At 43.6% G+C, this 22,623-nt stretch overlaps 2 protein-coding genes across 5 annotated transcripts in view; one reads left to right on the top strand and one right to left on the bottom strand.

Annotated features, from left to right (window-relative positions):
* PCNX2 (pecanex 2) overlaps window positions 1-14,110 on the bottom strand; it is a 109,696-nt gene extending 95,586 nt beyond the window's left edge. Inside the window, exons 1-9 of the mRNA XM_083433868.1 lie at window positions 14,029-14,110; window positions 8,361-9,240; window positions 7,057-7,256; window positions 6,617-6,734; window positions 4,759-4,795; window positions 3,183-4,475; window positions 1,974-2,124; window positions 1,617-1,762; window positions 342-435 (exon numbers count right to left, since the gene is read on the bottom strand). Of these exons, the coding sequence (XP_083289994.1) occupies window positions 342-435; window positions 1,617-1,762; window positions 1,974-2,124; window positions 3,183-4,475; window positions 4,759-4,795; window positions 6,617-6,734; window positions 7,057-7,256; window positions 8,361-8,513 (2,192 nt within the window). The 5' untranslated portion in view covers window positions 8,514-9,240; window positions 14,029-14,110. The remainder of the gene's footprint in view (window positions 1-341; window positions 436-1,616; window positions 1,763-1,973; window positions 2,125-3,182; window positions 4,476-4,758; window positions 4,796-6,616; window positions 6,735-7,056; window positions 7,257-8,360; window positions 9,241-14,028) is intronic.
* A 475-nt stretch (window positions 14,111-14,585) lies between these two features.
* Window positions 14,586-22,623, top strand: part of MAP3K21 (mitogen-activated protein kinase kinase kinase 21) — a 31,411-nt gene continuing 23,373 nt past the window's right edge. For all 4 annotated transcript variants that reach the window (XR_014509649.1, XR_014509650.1, XM_083433891.1 and 1 more), the window contains exon 1: window positions 14,586-15,394. Coding sequence is in view for 2 of the 4 variants with exons in the window: in XM_083433891.1 (XP_083290017.1) it covers window positions 14,587-15,394 (808 nt within the window). In the remaining 2 variants the exon portion in view is untranslated. The remainder of the gene's footprint in view (window positions 15,395-22,623) is intronic.

Here is a 22,623-nt window from a genome sequence, read left to right as displayed (position 1 = left end):
TAGATTATAATCTTGAGAACAGGAACTATCTTTTATTAAGGTCTTCATAAATTGCCCTGAGGGCATTTATATATTATTTATTTATTCATTCATTTATTTATAATAATTTGTATAAACCTCCCACTCATTCAAATGCCAAGGCCCTGCACAGCAATATATGCAAGCACAATTAATCATAATTAATCATAAAATGCCATAAAAATACGGGGTAAAATGCTATGGCTTTAAAAAGCAGATTCAAGTACTCATTTTGCCTTTTTGTTCACTGCATAATTCTTTCACAACCCATGGGAATGCGAAAAGGAACAGCTTAATACATTCTAATAGAAGAGTTTACTTACTGAGCATGAGAAATACAATCATAGTTGGGTGCTGGATTTTGCATATTTCCTTCTTTTTGACTGCCAGCCTTTAAGTAACAGGATCTAATTTCTCCTTTAAGAAAAGAAGAAGCCACCGTCAGTTCAGTGGTGTAATTATTTGTTCACACGCTGAATTTTAAGGCTGTAAAATAAGAGAACTGGAAGGGAACATGTGGATCAATCCTCCTGCTGGAAGCACTGATCTTGCCCTAAGGTATCTTTGCCAGTGACCTGTACACTCCTTTAAGGTGGAATTTCATTACAATGACCCACGGCTGAAGCAGAGTCTTTTAAACACTCTGGGCTGCAAGCATGCTTTGATGCAAGTCATACCACAGCTGCCCACTACTCAGCTTCCTCCCATTTTATTTATCTGAGGGGGGGGGCAGATTTCAGGCTTGTGGCATCTATTTTGTTGCTCAGATCCAGTAACCAGAGCCAGGTGAAAATGATATACACATCCAATAAATTATTCCCAGAATTTGTTTTGAGGACCAGAACAAAATGGAGGTCACAATCCTTCCCCACTTCACTTTCCCCATTTTAGCAGTATTATTGAGGAGGATGGAGGAAAGTAATTTTGTGGTTGTTTTTATTAAACAGAAATCTTTGCTTGTCTACTTCAAATCCAGAGATCTACCAGAAGATCCTGATCTACCTTCTGTCCACTCCAATAGACACTATAGGTTCTGAGAAAAAGGAAGGGGCAAGTCTGCTGTGGTGAAGAAGCAGGGGTGATGCCTTGATGCTCTATTCAATCTGCTACTCCACAAATCATCTAGACTTTGGCTGGTGAACCACCAGAGTCAACTAAGCTCTGGAACCACTTGCAGTGACCGTTTGTCAACATTCCAGCGTTATTCAGCTGCTAATTCATTTCCTTACCCCAATTTGAATTAGAATGTATTAGCCCACACCTGCCTGCATTTAATTAGCATATGAGAAGCAACTTCTGTCTTTCCCATCCATACCAGTAGGTGTTCCCTTTTGGGAAACTCCAGTGTGGACAAGACCCAAGTTCTAGAATCCACTTGACTTAGTGAGTCTGTATGTTTGGGGCATAGGAATACAGTGACCTAAGTGATCCATCCAGAGTATGAACCCCTTCTGCATACAAGGCTGTGGATCTCATGCCCAGGTACTTATATAACCATCATACAATCCAATAAATATTGAATGCATTTTGTAAAAAAAATACAGCAACCTTATTCATAGATACCTCCCCCTTTCTCCTAAGTTCTCTACGGAGCTTACCGTTTTCATCTATGAAGACATGCATTGCATCCACAGACATCTCTTCTTGCATAGAAGCCTCAGGCCCACTTATGACTTGCAAGAGGGAACTATCTTGCTGCGAAGTAACCCGGTAAATGATCTGCCTTTGCCTGGTGCTCTGGTAACTAGGCACAAAAGCAAAATAGAGACACTGAAATAATTATTCTCACTGTAAGCAACCAATATGAATCATTTCAGACACAGTCAATGAGGAGCCTGGTGCTCTGGTAACTAGGCACAAAAGCAAAATAGAGACACTGAAATTAATTATTCTCACTGTAAGCAACTGATATGAATCATTTCAGACACAGTCAATGAGGAGAAGAAACTTCTTACTGAGCAGTGAACTTGATAGGCTCCGGGGCAGTTGGATTAATACTACCAGAGTCTTGAGTTTGCATCTCTGGCTTATCCTGCTTTGAAGATCCATGTGCACCGTTTTTATCCATTTCTGGAGTTTCTTCCTTTTTCTCTGTTGTGCAGCCATCTAAAAAATAGAAAGGCTACTTATACAAGACACTGGAAATGTGTTGTTTTCATGGTTTCTCTTTTTGAGAGAGCAAGAGTATTTTTGATGAGGAGTGAGACACCCAAACTACGAAAACAACTACAGTCTGGCAGACAATTTTTCAAAGTCATATAGTATTCAGAACAGGGTTGGGCAAGGATCTGTTTATGTCAGGTAAGTTACCTGTGACCCTCAGATTAGTTTCATGTGAATGGGAAGGAGGGAGAAAAACAGTTGGGAAATCGGGTGCCCAAGAGAAAGAGAAAAGTAACATGGCTTTTGAAAGAGAAAAAAAATGTCCCCCAATCCTGGCTATATAGCACCATGTACATAGGTAGTGATGTAAAAGTAATAAAAATAATAACATATGGGGTTAAAATCACCTGCCATCTTATCCTTTATGCTTCCATGAATTTGTGTCAGTGTCAAAATGACCCATGACTGCAGGCAACGCTAACATAAATAAACATCCCCCTCATTTTTTTGCTTTTTGAATTTCACTTACACCGTAAGTGTAAGCATGTTTATTCAGAACAGGGCTTAGTGGGGCTGACTTCAGAGCAATCACAGCACAAGTTCCAGTACAAGGAGACACTGTGGTATAGGAACTAATCCAAGGTACTAGCTAACACACCTCTCTGCCTGTGGCTGGACAAAACAGCACAAGAATGCACTGTCTATTTCATGTAGTGTTTCAGAGATTTTGTACATCTATTTCCACCACAGGGGACCTCAAAACAGTTTACTTATAACTGTAAAATATCCAACACAAATCATAACATGCCATGAAAACATCAATTGCACAAACTGAGGATTTCTGTGTGTGACTCATTCGTATGTGGTTTAAGAATCTTCTGTACGGCACACAACAGCATATGGTACTCCATTTTCAGCTTTAAAAAACACCACACTTTACATTCTGGACTATTTATTGCTATCTGCTACCATCCCTTGACTGGCAAGTTGCTCTTAATGCAAGTGCTCAGAAATGCCTTAAGTGCAGAGATGGCTCATAATTTTGAAAGCATGCAGCATACCTCCAGTTATCCGCTTATCTTTTGCAGTCTCTGGTTTGCCATCAGACGCGGTTGCCTTTGAGGTGTTAATGGATTCCAGCAGCGAGACGAATTCCAAGAAATTAGATTCATTTGGCATCTGTCCTTCTTTAGCTTCCAGGTCAGATTTAGAGGTTGGCAAAAGCTTCTCTTTATCGCTGACTGTCTCTGAGGAATTCTTACTTAAAAAAACATCGGTCCCGCTGTCCACACTGAGCACGCGAGCGTGCCTTTTCTCGTGAGCCGTTTTGTAAGAGGGTATGCCCAAATTCTGCTGCCCTTCTTTGGAATGTAAACTCAGGGCTTCTGCGTTCTCAGAGGCATTCTCCGGGCAAGTGCTTACTTCTTCGTGATTATCCATTGGGTTGTCACCGTCCTCTTTTGCATTATTGTCCTGTTCGCCAGATTCATAGCCCGAACACTGGTTGGATGAGGCATCTACGTTTAAATTGTCTGGCGTTCTCAAACTTTCGCTCGCTTCTTGATAAGCCTGGCCTCCACTGTCATCAGACAGTTCAAAGGTGATGACGGGGATTCTCATCATTTCGCTGCTTTGCTTACTGTGCTGGTCTGCCATGACAACACCAGACTCTGGATCCGAGCTGGATCCGATTTCAGCCCCCAAAACTTGCAAATGGCGCGAGCCATCCAGGTCGGTGGTTGAGTTCTGGGTGCTACTCATGGTGATCACAATTTTAATCGGTTCGTGTAGTGTAAGCGGATCTCCAGAGAGAGAGTTGTCAATGAGAGCAACAGCTACCTCGCTCTCCGAATCGTCAAGGTGAACCTTCATGTCATCGAGGTAGGAACTTTCCAGAGGTCCATCCACTCCCTTGGCTGCCACGGTATTACACTGCAGGCAACTAGTGGTAGTGATGTCTTGAGCAGACGCATCCAGCACTTTTTCTCTCCGGAAACACTTTGGGTTGCTTAGATGCTCAGAAATGATGACTGAATTATCAGTGCTCCAAGACTCAAAGGAAATGCCAGCTTTTATAATGTCATACTGGGACAAGGAAAGATTTGGCAATTTCTTAACCACACCTTTATCAAGAGGCGTATCCTCCACTGCACTATAACTAGAAAGCTGCACCTTCTCATCCTTTTCACTGGTTGCCGCGCTGATAAATGTCTCCATGGCATTTGGCTTCGCCACTATTGCTGATGTGGTAGAACTTGACATAAGTGCCATAGAAGCAGACAGAATATCTGCTTTGACACAGGGTGAGGTAGATGAAACCGGTAGGGCAGGCTGGTCTTCCAGAAGCATTACTCCTAATAAGAAGGGACACAAACATATCTGAAGTTCCGTCACGCTAGGCAGTCCAGAAAATCCCCACTAGAATCAATGGGGCAGTACACAACTAGCCTTTAAGTCCTATTGCTTTCAGTGGGGCATGAACATGTTCTCTAAACAAAGTATAAATAGTAATCGTTTACAAGTTATATAAAGTTCACTGCTACCGTTTATTTTAGGAACATGCTCTAAAGTCTGAGGTGTACAGTTTTTGGGGTGAAACACTTTTAACAATAGTAACAAACACTATCTATAAGGTACCTTTCAGATCTTCAATCGTTTCTTGTGCTGGCAGTTCCTAAAAATGAAGCAAATGGATTATGTTATCCATGTTATATTTAAAAATTTGATTTAATTTAAATTTAAAACAGAGTACTTTAGCAAATCATAGTAAGTACAACCTATATCCCACTTAAAATCAATGGCAGAAATAATAAAGACAGAATACAAGGATTGCACCCAATATCTCATAGATGTCTCAGGGTAAGCCATGTGATTACTCTACATTCAATGAAGGATGTGGTGGTGGTATTGAAACTAATTATTTTGTTCATAGTACATTTCACAAGTTGAGAAAGGTTCCCCCCCCCTTTCAGATGTCAAAAGTCAGCAAGCAATACTTAAAAACACATACTAATAACTCTAACTGAATACTTGAGACCTGTAAATTGGAGAATATTGTTGATGTTATTTGAAATGTATCTGAATCATGACTCCGTCTCAAAGCTGTACACAATTGCTACCCATGTGAGTCAGCTTCCCTCTGAGGCCAAAATTGGTGTCATCTACATGTACAGAACAGGAAAATGTAGCCAGGGATGCCCCCACACTGGTTTAATGGGTAAAACCTCACATCAATTTTTTTTTATATTGCCACATTCTAGTGGGTCTGCTTCACATAGAGTTGTGCACACTAAAAAAGCTTCCCTATTGTCTCCTGCAACTAAGCAAGTGAACCTGTTAGAGCCCTAGAAGAGGGAAGCAGGTGCTAGACTCACCCCAACTGACCCCTTCCTCTCCTCCCATTCACTAACCGTCATTATCACTATCACAGTACTCAGCATTGATCACATCTTGGGACAAGGGGAGAGAACAAAAGAATTCTGAATCTTTAAATTTCCTTCTCCTTCTTTAGCATTTTTGGCCACTGAATGATTATTATTATATTTATTATTTCAGATACTACTTAATGCTAACATAGGGTTCTATACTTGTAAACCACTTGGAAGGCTACTACATCAGCATTAATATAGACATCCAGAATTAAAATAACGGAATAAAATAAACCCATCAAAACATTAAAATATAAACATCCTCAAATAAAATATGCAATCCTATTAATATACAGTAATTAAAACAGGATCTTTTCAAATAAAGATCATAGAATCATAGAATCATAGAGTTGGAATAGACCACAAGGGCCATCAAGTCCAACCCCCTGCCAAGCAGGAAACACCATCAGAGCAGTCCTGACATATGGTTGTCAAGCCTCTGCTTAAAGACCTCCAAAGAAGGAGACTCCACCACACTCCTTGGCAGCAAATTCCACTGTCGAACAGCTCTTACTGTCAGGAAGTTCTTCCTAATGTTTAGGTGGAATCTTCTTTCTTGTAGTTTGGATCCATTGCTCCGTGTCCGCTTCTCTGGAGCAGCAGAAAACAACCTTTCTCCCTCCTCTATGTGACATCCTTTTATATATTTGAACATGGCTATCATATCACCCCTTAATCTCCTCTTCTCCAGGCTAAACATGCCCAGCTCCCTTAGCCGTTCCTCATAAGGCATCGACCAGAACCAGATGTTATTGGAGCTACTGTATATGAGTATCACCAAATACACCGGCCCCAACATTCCCCCTTCCCTGTCATGTGTACATCAGTAAAACAAAACGGATGGCCTGGCACCACAACACTCTGAATTTCCCTGCCCAACTTCACTAGCTGCTGCTTGCAGGGGTGGCAAACCTTGGGAGCACAATGACATCCCATCTTGCATTTTGCTTTGCTAGGCAAAGGAGATGGTATGCTACTATTTTTACAGTAAAACCCATAGTTTTTTTGCCAGAGAAACCCAGTGGCATATGTAGAGTGAACAGCACTGCAGAAAAAGGTTTACTAACCAGGACTCCTGAAGAGTGATGAGAAAGTATAGCCTGCACTTTTACGCTGCTGTGGATGGTTGGTGTTGAACCATTACGCTTGAGCTCTTCAAATGCACAGCTGTCCCCAATGTTATTGCTATTCAAAAATAATAAAGAACAAAGAGGTCAGGGATGACTTTTTCTCACAATGACCATCACCAGTCCTGTTCCAAATATATGTGCAAATCAGCCTGTCAGAAAATTGGCAGTCAATCAGTGATTCTGCTGGGATTAATCTACCTCCCTTCCCTCTCCTAAACAGCTGCTTGGCACCATCCATAATTTTCTGACAAAGGCAGGAAGCCTATTTGCTCACAGTAAATTATTTGCATGCAGAAGCTTGTTTCCCTACATGTACACCTCCTCATTATTTCAGAGGGCACCAAGGATAACCTTACACAGTCAGGAAGAAAACTTGCCTGAGATTCATATGCCGAACTGCATTGTCTCTTCTACCTTCTTTATTTTGCTTTCCTTCCTTCCATGAGACCTTTTGTTGAATCACTTCTCCTTTGTCAAACATAAGATGCAGGCGATAACTGACCACTTTGATGATCGTGAAAAGCACAGTCACAGAACTACAGTAGACAAAGGCTGTGATGGCATTGGGAGGGAATGCCTAAACATTAGAATAATGAAGAGTTAATGCAACTGATCCATTGGTTTGCCAGTAGATTTCATTGACTTGCAGTGTGACAATTTAAATTTGTAACAAGACTGATTATTATTGATAACCCTGCTAATGTTCTCCTAGCAACTATACAATACTATCGGCATTTACATGGTGCTTTCCCTAAGTGCTTGAAATGTAATTTTTACAACAACCCTGTAAGGCAGTGGTGGATAACCTGTGGCCTTCCAGATGGTGTTGGACTCCAACTCCCATCATCACTGGCCACTGGCCATTCTGGCTGGGGCTGATGGGACTTGGAGTCCCAACAGAATCTGGAGCAGTTATGGCATATAATACCCCTATTGTAAGGTATAGTAACATTGCTAATCATTTTCATGTTACAGATGTAGGAGGAGCAATGAGGCTGATGAGATTTTACTTTGCCTAAGACCATTCAGTGGCTGATATGAGACATGGAGTAGGAACTTCTTAGCTCATTTTCTTAACCACCACCTAAATCGGCTTACTTGCAAGGGTGGGTGGGTGTTAAAGTGCAGATACTTTGGTCAGGATCCAAAGAGCCACTCAGCACTTAGTCCAGGGCTGGGGAAGCTTTGGCAAACAAGACATTGCTGAACTACAACTCCCATCAGCCCCAGCAAGCAAAACTGATGTCTAGAGATTATGAGAGTTGCAGTCCAGCAATCCAAAGGTTCCCACACCCAACATACTCGATAGCAGAACAAAATCAAAAGAGAGAATAAGCCTTGGGAAATATAGGAGCATAGTGGATGAAAATATTACTGGCATATTGTTAAAATGCACATAATAATAGTTTTATTGTAGCACCAGCTGGGAGAAGGATCGTCACTAGAGTTTTCTCATAGGACACCTTCTGAATCCCCATAATCCTCCTCTCTCTTCCCCATGCTGTGCTGCCTCCACCTGCCCACCGGGACTTCCCGGGGTTGAGCGGAAGCCCTGCTTTCTCCGGGCCCACATCCCGGGCGCAGGAGGGGAGCTGCGGGGCCACCTGCCCGCACAGAACCTGGCTCGGGTCGTTGTCCCCGGGGCTCTGGGCCTCTCCCTCCCCGCCGGCTCCCTCCTCACCAGGTGCATCGCCATCGGCAGCAGGAGCAGGAAAAGCCACAAATAGAGGTGGCAGCTGTTGGTGAACTTGCTCTGCTCCGGATCGTGGTACCAGCCTCCGGTGAGCGCCGCCCACACGCCCTGCCGGAGCAGCTGCACGGCTTGGGACACCATGACCGACCCCGGAAGCCGCCACCGCCGCCTCACTCTCCTGGTCGTTGCTGGTCCCGGCCGCCACCGCCGCCGAGATGCTGCCTGGAGCCGGCCGCCAGGACCTCCATGCCGGATGCTAGAAGGATTTTCCCATCATGCTCCGCGGCGCCCTCTATGCCAGCGGTCCCTGAGATAGGAAGCTCCGCCCATCACGCCTTTCGCAGTACGTGGGCGCTCTGACGCGCGAGGGATTCCCACGCTAGGCGCGCAGCTCCTTTCTGCCCGTTTTCTCCTTTGCCTTTCTCCTCGGCGTCCTGGCCTCCTGCCGCTCATCGGCTCTCCATGGCTGGACTCCCGATCTCTCCGCTTTGGAAGATTTCACACCAGACTTCTGAACTGTAGTTTGCTAAGGGGTCTGGGAAGAGGAGCTCCGTGGGGGCGAACTACAACTCCCAGGATTCTTGGGCGCCACGCTGCCCTTCCCTCCTTCGGTTCCTCCCCAGTTTAGTTTCCAAGGGGCAACCGATGTCGTTCACCCCTGCATTCCCAGCGCAGTCTTTCCCCCGACTCTTCCCAATGAGGATCGGTAGCTTTGCCCTAACTTCAGATGGGGCTAAATTGCAAGCGCTGCCGTCTCTGATCATTGGTCTTGCTGGCATGGAATGGTGGGTGGTTGTAAGTCCAGTGGAATCTGGGGACCCGGGAGTAGGAGAAGGGTGGCCTCTTTCTGCTAAATACGTTTACGAATCTATACAAATAAAAAGATAAATATTATTTAGAATGCAAGCTTGCCTCTGTGTGATGCTTATTGTAAAGCATCTCAAGGTTGCGCTGAAGGTGTACTGTGGACGCAGTGCAAAGCAGACGTGAGCATTCCAGCCCGAGAAAGCTTTATGTGCTTCACAATATATCCACTAGGGGGTGCGATAGGAGAACTTTTCTATATACATGTACAGTTTTGAAAGGAAGATAGAAATTCTATTTTATTGCTTCTCCCGCTTATGTATTTTGACACACAACTTTTACCACTGCTTTCAAAATAACTCAGTATATGTAAGTCATTTAACTATTTTCTTTACTGCTGTGTTGACTTTTGGGGAACGCTCAGTTTTATTGTCAAGACATTTTCCCTTGTTAGCTTTTCATCTTCACAAGAATTCTTTCCCTTCGTCCCATCATCAGTGTGACTGCTTCACCTTCCCACTTTCTCCATGGTCTCTTATCCTACCTCTCTCCTAGGTCTTGGAATGGCCCATCTCTGCCCCTTGCCACCCCCCCCCCCACCTCCACAGACACACACGTATGCCCTCCTCTCCTCTCCCCTGCCCAAGCCTCTGTTCCTCTGGTTTACTTAGCCCCAGATGTAGTGAATACCTGTTACAATGTGTAATATAATATACTACAATGATTACATGAGAGTATATACGGAAATACTGTCTTTCAATGTCCATAGACTTTGCAAGATTCAGCCTGGACATTTTCAAGCAATTCATCTAAAATATTATTTAATAGTGAACGTTTGATCACTTTTCATCACTTTAGCTTATCTTCATCTGCTGAAATAAAAAGGATCTGCCCATTGTGTGGGCTGACATGGATGGGTTTTTATTTTTTTTACGTTACCAGAGATCACAAATTAGAATAGTTTTGTCCTTCACTACATCAGAGTAAAGAAATAAAAAGAGGGGAGGAATGGCAGCCCATGTAAACTCCCAGCCCATTTACAGTGTGTGACAGCAAGACTGAAATTTCACACAGCCACTTCTGACCAAATGATCATGCACACAAGTCAAATTCACCTCGGATAAATTCTCAAGAGCTGCTAAAACCCACCTCTTACAATCCTAAACAAAAAACAGTTCAAGGAAGGGGACAAATGGAGTTTATCTCCCAGCCCAGCAGATGGAATGGCACCTCTCTCCTTCCCTGTTGCAACCTGACAATTGAAAGAGTGAAGGAGTAAAATAGACTAGATAATTTGGTGGCTGAGGGACAATGAGCCCTGCACATTTTGCTTGCAAGTGGGCTGCCACTGGACTGATTTGAACACAGCTCTAGACATGCAATATATATAAGCCCAAATTCATGACGGCAGGAACGTCATAATTCTAGACGGTTTCATTTTGAAAGCAGAACTGCTGTTCAAGCAGAATTGCAGCTTCTTTGGCTTTAATTCACCCTCCTCAAGCATCCATTCAGTTTCAACCAGCTCCCTATTAGCATTACTCTGGAGGCCAGGACAAGGCTCCTCTGTACTAAGCAGCTTAACAAGAAACCTCAAGATAATAATGTCTCAATGAACTCAAAAGATAATTGTACCTGGCAGCATTTAACATTTTCTCTGTGGCTGGCAGAATTTCCTGCCAACATGCTCCTCCTACATGAATTGGACTCCAGAGAATACATGATTTATTTTAGTCTCTGCAGACTGATGGCAAGTGGTTCGTTTTTAGCGTTTGCTCTCTTGATGGGTTAATTGAACTGGCTGTCAGTGGCTGACATATGTTTATTTTATGCTGACTTGGGTTTTATTGCTGAATGGTTGCTGGGTTGGCTTTATTATATTTGTTGTGTTTTTAAACTTGTTTTACACTGTCATTGTATGTTGCTTAGTAAATCTTTTTATTATTATGTGACTGGCAAATGCAAATAATAAATAAACGCTGCCAAGCCGAGGAAGTTTCCCTGGAGGTTCCTAACATCTTCCTTTTTCCTTGAAAACAATGCTATGGTTCTATAGTTCCTTCTAGATATCACCCCTAAAAGTGGCATTACTATTCAAATTTTTTTTCAAAGCACCCCCAAATCTTGCGCATACAACAGTGGCCTGGAAGCGTCATTAAGGCTGCAATCTTATGCTCACTTAGGTAAAGGTACCCCTGCCCATTCGGGCCAGTTTTGCCAGACTCTAGGGTTGTGCGCTCATCTCACTCTATAGGCCGGGAGCCAGCGCTGTCCGCAGACACTTCTGGGTCACGTGGCCAGCGTGACAAGCTGCATCTGGCGAGCCAGCGCAGCACACGGAACACCGTTTACCTTCCCGCTGGTAAGCGGTCCCTATTTAACTACTTGCACCCGGGGGTGCTTTCGAACTGCTAGGTTGGCAGGCACTGGGACCGAACGACGGGAGCGCACCCCGCCTTGGGGATTCGAACCGCCGACCTTTCGATCGGCAAGCCCTAGGTGCTGAGGTTTTACCCACAGCACCACTCACATCCCATGCTCACTTACTTGGCAATAAAAAGTCAATAGGGCTTACTTCTGACTAGACATATATTTGAAATATCTGATATTATTATTATTATTTAATCAATAATTTATCCCAAGATCCCAGGGAGATGTACAACATTAAAAACATTAATTTACATAGCATAATAATAATAAGCAATAAAACAACCACAGAAAAACATCATAACAGAAGTGCCCCCTACTTTAAAAAGGCCATAGATTGTTTAATGGATGAAGGCCTGGGCAAGGAAGAATGTAACCTTAATAAGTGACCTAATAAGTGTCTTACACACATTTTCCTAGGAGTAAACCCTAGACAGATCCAGAGTGGAGTCCCTAAGATGATTCAGTGGCACCTTGCATGCCTCTTTCCGGCAACTCCTGCAGGCTTGAGTCCCAGAGAGGTCACTTTGGTGCTGTTATTGCAGCAGTTCACCCCCAGAGGCATGCTCCATTGTCTCTCAAGACAGACTGATACCAACAAGCCCCATTGAAGGCAACAATTCCAAATGTTTTCTCAGGCTATAAACAGGGATTGTTGGGAAGGAGGTAAAGAAAGTATCAGATGAGATAGACAGTGGTTCCACTTCCTGATCTTCATTCCAGGTTCATTAGTGGGGAAGCTGTGGCGCCTGCTTTGCATGAAAAAGGTCAGAGGCTCAGTTCCCAGCATCTCCAGGCTTACTTCATAAGTCCTCTGCAATTGTGTAGCAAGTATCAGCAACTACACTATCTAGTGAGCACAGATCCTTATCATGAATCTTACTTATACATTCTGTTGGAAAATATTGGGTATGTACCTTTATTTATTCTGTTTTGTATATTTGGCTTTTTTTTACAATGTGTATGCAGGTAGCTCAGTTTTGTTATCATTCATCGGTTGTATGCCTTGTATGCTTTTTCCAGCTGAGGTACCACTTTAGCTAATGGGGCCGCCTGCTGCCACCACTGTGCAATTTCTGTTCTTATCCTAAAGCAAAGTTCTTAACCTGAGGTACTATTTCCGGGTTAGCGGAGTCTGTAACCTGAAGCGTCTGTAACTTGAAGTGTCTGAAACCTGAGGTACCACTGTATTACGAAACAATAGCATCATTCCAAAGACTGTGCTGCCTAACATGCTCTGCCTAGAATTGTGTCTGGGTATAAAGTGGTCTCAAAACACGGGCAGCTTACAGGAATTGGGCCAAAGCAATTCAAGTGTCCATGCCCCTGGGATACTATCGCTTACGAAGTGCTCTAGCATATTCTTTCTCTTTCTGGGTACTGTAGTTTGCTCAGGATTGCTGGGGATTGTAACTTAGTGGGAGATAAACTACATTGCCCAGAATTCGTTTGAGGGAAGGAATGTGCTTTGAACGTGCTTTAAAAGTATATACAAACAGCCCCCCCCCAATCTCTCTTTGAACAGCAGAACAACATAGGAGATCCTGACCCCTGTCATGTGCAAGGCTGTTGAAAACAAGCTACCACATATTATGATGTCTCACCCTAGTCTGGAGAGGCAGGAAGTACAGGATTCCAGTCCAGGCAGGAGGCAAAGTGGGGCTTTGGGGGTGAAAGTGAGCGTCCATTTCACCCCAAAGTTCCTCAGAACAGGATAGCTTAGTCGCGCAACTCCTTTATGTCAGTGTCGTGGGTGGGTTCAAGCCCCACGCTGGGCATTACACGGGGTTGGACTAGATGACCATCGGGGTCCCTTCCAACTCTACAATTCTATGAGTCTATGAAATAGGTTTACAGGAGTTTCCTGCTGCTGCGCCCCCCCCCCATCCCATTTTTTTGTCTCCTGCGCGCGCGCGCACCCTACGGGAGCCCCTGCTCAGCAGCCCCCATCCACTGGAGGTCCAGCCTTCCGGGTTTCAGGCGAAGAGCGAGCCTTCATGCCGGCGCTCTGGTTCCACCGCCAGCCCGCCCCCGGCCCTCCTGGCGCCCCTTCCTCTCCCGAAGAGGCTGCTTGGTCTCTGTCGCGCGCGCCGCTCGCTCCCGCGCCGGGCGAAGGGCAAGAGCAGCCCCAGGCACCTGCCCGGCTTGGCTGTCCGACCTGCGCCCAGAACCTGGCCCCTGCGTCACGTGGCTGGGGCCAGCCAATCGGGGGCCAGCCAGGAGATTTTTTTTTATTTATTTATTTTTCGGGAGCAGCCGCTGTCGGAGAAGGAGGTTGGCTGGGAAAGTTGCTCTTTCGCCGCTCCGTGTCGCGCGCCCTCGCCCGCCTCTCTCGGCGTTGCTGCTTTGAGCAGAGGGGGCCACACCGCTCGCCCCCCCCGGACCTCCGCTTCCCGCCTTCGCTGCCGGAGGCGGGCCGCTTTACCTGTTGCTTCAGCCGCCGCCCCGCGCGCCCCTTTGCCTTCCTTCTCCTCACCTGGCCCCTCCTGCCTTCCCTGGGAGACCCCGGAGCGCGCTCGCCTTTTGCCCTTCCGGTCAAGCCTTTTCGCTCTTTCTCTTCCCTTCTTCCGGCCTGCCTTGTCCCCGAACCTCTCTGCTTCCCGTCCCCAGTCTGTGGACCAGAGACCTTTCCACTTCCTCCCTTGCTTGGGCGCCTTCCGCTGAGCCCCCACAGCCTCTTAGCTTAGGCTTCCTGGACTGTGAAAACCTCCCACTCCCCACCTAGTTCTTTCATTCATTTTCTCCTCCTTATGACCCTTTCTCTGACTCCCTCCCCCCAATCCTCTGCCCACCTCCACACTCCAACTTCCTGCCCTTGCTCTTCCAATGCCTCTGCTGCTCCCTTCTAGCTTGCTCCACTTCCTCTGCCATCACATTTCTGCCCAGTTGAAGTGTTGAGGGGGATGGTCTTCTTCCAGAGGCTTCCCTGACTGTTCCCAATGCTGAGGCCAAAGTGGATGAGATCTGGGCCCCCGCCTTGACCATGGCCTTGGTGAGCTCCGAGGGAGCGGCTGAAGGGACCTCGGGGACCACCGGCCGTACCTCCTGCCCGCTCTGGACCGTGCTCTATGACTACGAGGCCTCCGGGGAAGATGAGCTGAGCCTGCGGCGAGGGGAAGTGGTGGAAGTTCTCTCCAAAGATGCGGCGGTCTCCGGAGATGATGGCTGGTGGGCTGGCAAAATCCGCCACCGCCTCGGTATCTTCCCAGCCAACTATGTGACCTACCAGCCGGGACGCTACCAACATCCCCCGCTGGGATTGCTGGAAAAGTCTGGGCATGAAGCCCAAGCCCAAGCTATGGGCGATGGGCATCCTGTCAGTGGTGAAGACCATTTGGGTTCTCTAGAAGAGATTAACTTCCAGCATCTGGAACTGCAGGAGATCATTGGAGTTGGGGGCTTTGGCAAAGTTTATAAAGCAAAATGGAAGGGCCAAGAAGTGGCGGTGAAAGCAGCACGGCAGGACCCAGATGAGGACATCAAGGCCACGGCAGAGAGTGTGAGGCAGGAGGCAAAGCTGTTCTCCATGCTGAAACATCCCAACATTATTGAGCTTCATGGTGTAAGTTTGCAGGAGCCCAACCTCTGCCTGGTCATGGAATATGCTAGGGGAGGACCCCTCAACAGAGCTCTGTCAGGGGCCTCTCCCTCCACCAGTGGGAGTCATTGGGGCCGTCGGATACCTCCTCATATACTGGTTAACTGGGCCGTGCAGATAGCTCGTGGGATGCTTTACTTGCATGAAGAAGCCTTAGTGTCCATCCTTCACAGAGACCTCAAGTCAAGCAACAGTAAGTACACTGTTCAAATAGTTTAAAAACTGAGTGAGACAAGTTACAAATTCCTTTCCATGTTTAAATGTTGCAATCCCGAACAGCACTGTGAGAAACATTGTTTTTAAACAATGTGGTGTTCTAAGTGAAGGCAATGAAATATTTTTTCTGGATTTGGCAATGCCACAATGAAGCTCTAACCTCTTGAGTCAAGTTGGATAAAAGAGTAAAGTCTCAAAACCAAAAGTTAGACTCGAGGCATTTGTACTGGGATTTGAAATCAGTACTTTTCCTTTTCCTATTCAGAATCTGCCTTTCAATTATTCTATGTTACAAGATAATCCAGTTCTGTTCCTTTTCTGTTGTCGCAACACCATTGTAGATGCACAAGCTGTTCAGTTTTTAGCTGTGTTTGCATTCTTAGAAAACCTGAGCAGCCTCTTAAAGAAAAAGGGTTTGGGTGACATTTCTCTTCTGATATTTTGGTTTCAGCATTATAAAAACAACAAAAGCATTTGTTTGTTTGTTTTAGGAGTTATATTTAGACTAGGGCTATTGCTTATATACACTACCTGGCTTGTAAATATTGAAAATCTAAAATAGTAATGCTGCTCAAATCTGTGGACTGTTGTTGTTTGGTGCCATTTTGTTAAATCTGGGAGGAAGCAATCTTACTTCACCAATAGCTTATTATTGTTTCCAGGTGCCTGAGGTGTTTAATGTCATAATTTGAAGGGCGGTAAGTGTGCAGAACTGCCATAAAAAAGTGTTTCATTGTCTTTACCTGTCCTTGTGTACCACGTCAGATGGGTGGGGTACAAATAATAAACTGCTGCTGCTACCGATTACTATTATTAATGTGGATTGTGAGGATCAGTGTTGCTTGGGGTGTGAGGTTCGTGCCACATCCTGAAAGCTCATAATGAAGGATCCCATTGCTTTTCAAGTGGAAAAGAGAGGGGGAATTTCTTATTCTCAAAATATCCTGTTGCAACACGTAGAATAAGCAATGGTGGAATAGTTTGAAAATTCAAAATGAGTGAAGAAAGCTTCCATGTTTTCCTGCTACGACATGGCCAGTTTACTTTGTTGGACCAGTATTTTCTAGTCGTTGGTATTAAAGGAGGTCCCCCCCAGCCCCATACTCACACTACAGTAGTTACGTTAGTCCCCTTAAGCTTCTGCAATGCCACCCTATTGACTTAATATAAAGCTGCTGCTTCTTAAGGCACCCACCCGTGTTGGATATATAAGCTAATCTCCAAATGGCACCTTAAACCTACGTTATAGTTGCCACAATAGAATAAATTTATCGTTATTAATTTCATTTCTATACCACTTTGTATTTTAAAGAAAAAAAATCTCAGAGTGGTTTACAACATATTAAAACATCAAATAAAACAATCCAGAATAAAACAAATTCAAGCTTCAAATAAAATATTTCAGATCCTTCTCTAAGTGACATTTCCCCCTTATTTATTTACCTACTTAATTTATATAGATGCCCCATAGCAGAAGTACTCTAGGAAGTCAATGTGGTGTAGTGGTTAGAGCATCAGACTAGGACATGGGAGATCAGGATTCAAATACCCACTCAGTCATGAAGCTCACTGGGTGACCTTGGGCCAATCACAGCCTCTTAACCTACTTCACAGGGTCATTCTAGGAATTAACTGGTGGTGGGAGGGTGACCCAATTTGGATGTAAAATGAAGCCAGGCATCGTGGCTTGATCTTCCCACATATGCTGGGAGAGAACTATCCGCACATCATGGTTAACTATGGTTTACTGTGACGTGCGAACACAGCCACTGTTTCACTTGTGTAGCATATGAGGGTTGTTTATTTCTTATTTGACATTATGTGTGCAGGTCAGAAGCTTGTGCCTTCTTGCATTTGTGTGCAGATGTTTATGCATGTACACACACTGCATATAAGTGTTCTGTCACTTGTTTGGGATCTGTGCACCAGCTGCAGTCTGGAAATTGCTACCAGAAATGGAATGGAAAGAAGTCCTCTTAAACCAAATTCTATGTGTGCAGCTTAAGCATGAATGGACATCCCTCTGCCATGGTCCATAAATATGAGGCTGAAAATCATTCAAATGTGAAATATGACTAAATGTAATGAGATTATGGGAAAGTTCCAATAAGGTAGCAGGAGAGGTGGAAAGGCCTCATTTGACTCCTCCAAGCACCCAAGGAAAAAGCTAGATATTTATTCTCTTGCAAAACTGGTTTTATCTTTAAATACTGCCTTATTTCTGGGGAAGAAATGAAAATGCCCCAAAGTTCCAGTTTTAAATATATTACCGTGAAGTATGTCCTATAGATCCTAGTGGGACTTAAGTTCTGGATAAACATGCTTAGGGTTGGATTAGATAGTGCAGATGCTGATGTGCTACATTTTGTAGTTATCTCTAGAGTGCAGGGTTGCTCCCAAGCTACACGCTTAACCCCTGAGTCATAAACACCCTTCCATCTGGGCTTTCTTCAGAATAACCAAATACCGTATTAAGACACACTTTTTTCCTCCTAAAAAGTAAGGAGAAGTGTCTGTGCGTCTTATGGAGCGAATGTGTGGTTGATCGCTGGCCCCCTTTCTGGCCCCACCCACTTGCCCCAGCCTCCATTGTTGAATGTTCTGCAGATGGAGGCTGTTTGTTTTCCCAGCGACATGTGACTGGATGATTAGATTATCTGTCTGGAAACTGTAGAAACAGCTCCCCTTCCTTTCCTAAAGAAGCTGCAGAACTGTGCGTTGAACCCCATAAAAACAGGATTTTTTCCCTTTGCAAAGTAAGCTCAACAATTTTGAGTTGATCCTCAAAAAATGGGGCTTTCCCCCTTTCCTCCTCTAAAAACTAGGTGCGTCTTATGGTCAGGTGCGTCTTGTGGAGTGAAAAATACGGTATATATCCCAGTTGCATTCTAGCCTTAGCACAATGGTCTCACAATTGCTTTTCAGCAATAATAACATGATCCACACACAAATGGGGTAGAATAGCCTTGCTACATGCAAGGCAGCTTGGTTGTGATGCAATTAAATTCTTTAGAGATGTAAACAAAATCTGGCTAGTTCCCTTCAGGGTAGGAGAAGTGCTGGTTTTTATACCTCTAGAAATGGGGAATTGGCCATCATGAGTTTCTCCCTTCCCAAAGGCCTTGCCGAATGCAACCTGAAACCTGCATGGCACCTACGGAGCCTTATTTGCATGTCTGCTACCTCCTCCCATGTTCCATCTTAGGAAGATTACAGGATGCAGACTCATAGCTTTTCACCAGCTAACTTTTAAAAAATTCTCTCCCTCTCTCTCCTGTCTGCCTCACTTTGTTCAGCCTGATGAGAAGTTTCGGGGAACCTGAAAGGTTGAATACAATTTTCTGACATACTCTTTGGCCTGATACATATATTGCCCTTATATGGATTTTGAAACAGTGGCCTGATCCGTGCCATACATTTCAGTATCTTGTGGTTTTAAACAGTCATGGATTCCTCCAAAGAATCCTCCAGACTTGGAGCATATCTGAGGCAGGGTGTAAGCTGCAGGGTGGAGAATAAGCATATATCCCATTTGCAGATGTTGGAGGCAAATTTGGATATCATCCTTGGAGTACACCCAGTCAGCAAGCTCCAATGTTAAAACACAAACACCAAACTGAAAAGAATTGACATCTGGAAAAATGGGTACCTTCACCTTCTGTACCACTAAGCCTTAATTTCAAAAAACTCATTTTAATTCTTTTATATATTTTAAGGAATTTATATTCCAGCTTCCACAATAACAGCTATGATCGGCTGGCCTACATAATTTAAGACAAAGTAACATAATGTCATAAAAGAAGCTGGACAACAACAGAGACAAGTTCATTAGATTAAAATACAGTCAGCATTGAAGGTACCAAAAAGATAGGAACCCAGAGTCCGTGTCAGGAGTGTTTCCACTTGGTGTCAAGAAGGAATGGGGATGCATAAGGAATAGCTGCCAAGTTCTCTCCCCAGCCTAACAAGCAGGCTGGTGGCCTTTCAGAGAGGCAAAGTGTGTAAGGGAATGAGCGAGTGACCCCACGATACAGCACAGTGTTGTGCAGCATAGATGAGAAGAAAGATATAGTGACTATGGCAGGAAAGAAAGCAACTAAATAAGAAGGCTAGTGGCATATTCAGGAGGTTGCCAGAGATACTTGGCCCACCTGCAGCTGCTCAGCAGAGCAAACCCATTAGCCATTCCTGCTACTACTTTAATTATTAGCTGTTTTGCATTAAATAATATTGTACTATATGGTGGGATTTTCTTGGGAGGGGAATCATAAAACTGTGTAATGGTTGGAGGTGGGTACATATGTTGTTGAGTCATGAGGTTCTGCAGCAGAGTTGTTCTGCCTACAGTAATGAAGGTAAGGTGCAGGTCATTTATAGGAACAAGCTGCTTCAGTTTGAGCCAGCAAAGCACAGGAAATGCCCAGGCTATCCTGAACTTCCTTTTAGTCAGCTTCCTTTATGACTTGTGAAACTGAGCATTCCATTATTGTCTCATCTTAAAGCCAAGCACATATGCTGCGATTAGATAGCCTTTCCCTTGACGTTTGATTAGAAATTACGACAAATGTAATAATTTCTCTCCACCCACACCCTGCCTTATGCACCCAAAGGCTTATTGATTGCTAGGCATTATACTAGTGCTTCATTTGCTCTGCGTGGGGATAGTCGGTGATGCAATAGAGGATGCATGAGAAAATAATAAGGAAGCAATCCCTTGGGAATTGTATTGATGTCAAAGGTTAATCACATCCCTTTCTGCTAGATCTGGCAGAACCTCTATGCGTTAATGACAAGCAAAGTCAAGCATTTCTTTGTTTTGATGTGTTGGGGTGACATTATTTCTGACAAACTAGACCATAGTACAGTGGTACCTCAGTTTAGAAACTTAATCTGTTCCAGAAGTCTGTTCTTAAACCGAAACCATTCTTAAACCAAGGCGTGCTTTCCCTAATGAGGCCTCCCGCCGCTGGTGCCCTTCCACCATTCGGATTCTGTTCTTAGACCAAGGTAAAGTTCTCAAACCAAGACACTATTTCCGGTTTTGCGGAGTTTGTAAACCAGTTCGTCCTTAAACTGGACTGTTCTTAAACCGAGGTACCACTGTAAAAGTTTCAATCATAGAATACCTTTGTTCTAGTCTAAACAATATTTGTATTGCTCCCTGACCTATAGATTCTTGAAATGGATTATTTTCACTTTCCTTGCTGAATAACCAGCACTTGTATTTGGTTTAGTAAACTTTCTATAGCTGTTCTGCACATGTATAAGCACATTAGAAGTGTTGTCATAGATCAGATTAAAAGATTACCTGGTCTATCATTAGATCTTCAGCAGCTGCCAGCCAGATGTCTCAGGAAACTCAAAATATGATGGAGATTACTGTTCCTTTTTTTATTTTTGCCCCAACATATGGACATTAGAGGCATATTGATAGAACATGGAAATTCCATTTTAGCAGTCACTGATGATAGAATTGACCTCCATTCATATGCGTGTTTTTTAAAATGCAATTGGTTCTAGGTCCATCACAGCATCCTGTACAAAACTAGACATGTGCTGTAAAAATATGTTTATTTTTATTTATTTAACAGAATTTTTTAAATTAATTTTTATTCATTTTCCAAATATTTTTATACAATCAGCTCGTATTTAATCACACAATCATCAATTTTTGACTTCCCTCAGTTTCTCTGCCAATCTTTCATTAAAATTTCTATTATTAACGCATTTCTAACCTTATTATTGCCTTTAACCATTCCTCTTCCTTTCTCCTACTTTCCTTTTTACAATATTTCTTAATTTTTCACAGAGACTCTTCAAAACCAACAAGCGTTGTCTGTACATCACATATGCTTTTCAGATATTCCGTAAATCTCCCCCAGTCCTCAATAAACTTTTGGTCTTTCTGATATCGAATCCTCCCAGTTAGTTTATCCAAGTCTGCATATTCAGTCAATTTCATTCTCCATTCTTCCACTGTTGGAATTTCTTCCATCTTTGCACCAGAAGTATTCTTGCTGCTGTAACCGCGTATTGGAAAAGTTTACAGTCTTTTCTATTAATTTTGTTACCTACCAATCCTAGTAGGAAGGCCTCTGGTTTTTTAACAAATGTATATCTCAACATCTTTTGCAATTCATTATATATCATTTCCCAGAAGCCTTTCACCCTTTTGCACTCCCACCACATATGATAGAAAGTTCCTTCTTTTTCTTTACATTTCCAACACTTGTTACATGTTTTATGCATTTTAGCCAATTTAACTGGTGTTATGTACCATCTATATACCATTTTCATTACATTTCCCTTCAATGCGGAACACGCCGTAAATTTTAATCTTTCATTCCATAATTTCATCCAGTCATCATATTGTATATTATAACCGAAATCTCTGGCCCAATGTATGATTACCGATTTTACCTCTTCATCTTTTGTATGCCATTCCAGCAACATTTTATACATTTTAGACAAATTTTTATACTCATTATTCAATACCTCTGTTTGAAATTTTGGTTCTTTTCCTTCATATCCACATATTTTACAGTCTTTTTTAAACATTTCACTAATCTGATAATAGTGCAACCAATCATAAACAAATTCTTTCACCTCTAAGTTTTCATTTTCCATTTACCCCCCTTTCTTACTATCAATTCTCCATAGGTCATCCACCTCCCCCTCATATTTATCTTTTTCACAATCATCACTTCCAATGGTGAAATCCAATGGGGGAGTCTTGGGGGTATTAACATTATGATCAGCTAGGTAGGTTGCTTATAAGAAATAGAAGTTAGAAAACTTTTGTGTATGGTATACATACCTGTATCAATACAAACCTTGAGGCAATTCTGTGTTGGTAGCCTTGCAGTATTCTCATATGTTTTTCTCCTCAGAACATGTTCCAGTTTGTTTAGCATATGACCCCCGGAACTGGACACAGAGTTGGTAGTGTGCCACTTTGTAGTAGCATTATGGAGATTTTGAACTTGTGAATCAGCATGCAGTCTTCTTTTGACTGAGTCTTGTGGGATTTAAATGTCCCAACAACCTCTGGAGGACTACAGTATCTCCATTTGTGCTCTGCATGGAAACTTCCATGTCTAAAATCTTCCCTGTCATATGCTGCTGCCTAAACAACATTAGCATCCCTATGTAGCATTTTGCTTTCTGTGCATTGTTCCTGTCACGTGGAGAATATGTGAGTATGAC

The sequence above is a fragment of the Podarcis tiliguerta genome (genome assembly GCF_965153285.1).
Source record: "Podarcis tiliguerta genome assembly, chromosome: 3".
In the NCBI taxonomy this organism is placed as follows: Eukaryota; Metazoa; Chordata; class Lepidosauria; order Squamata; family Lacertidae; genus Podarcis; species Podarcis tiliguerta.
The sequence above is the reverse complement of the archived record's forward strand: the minus strand, read 5'-3'. Positions and strand labels throughout refer to the sequence as shown.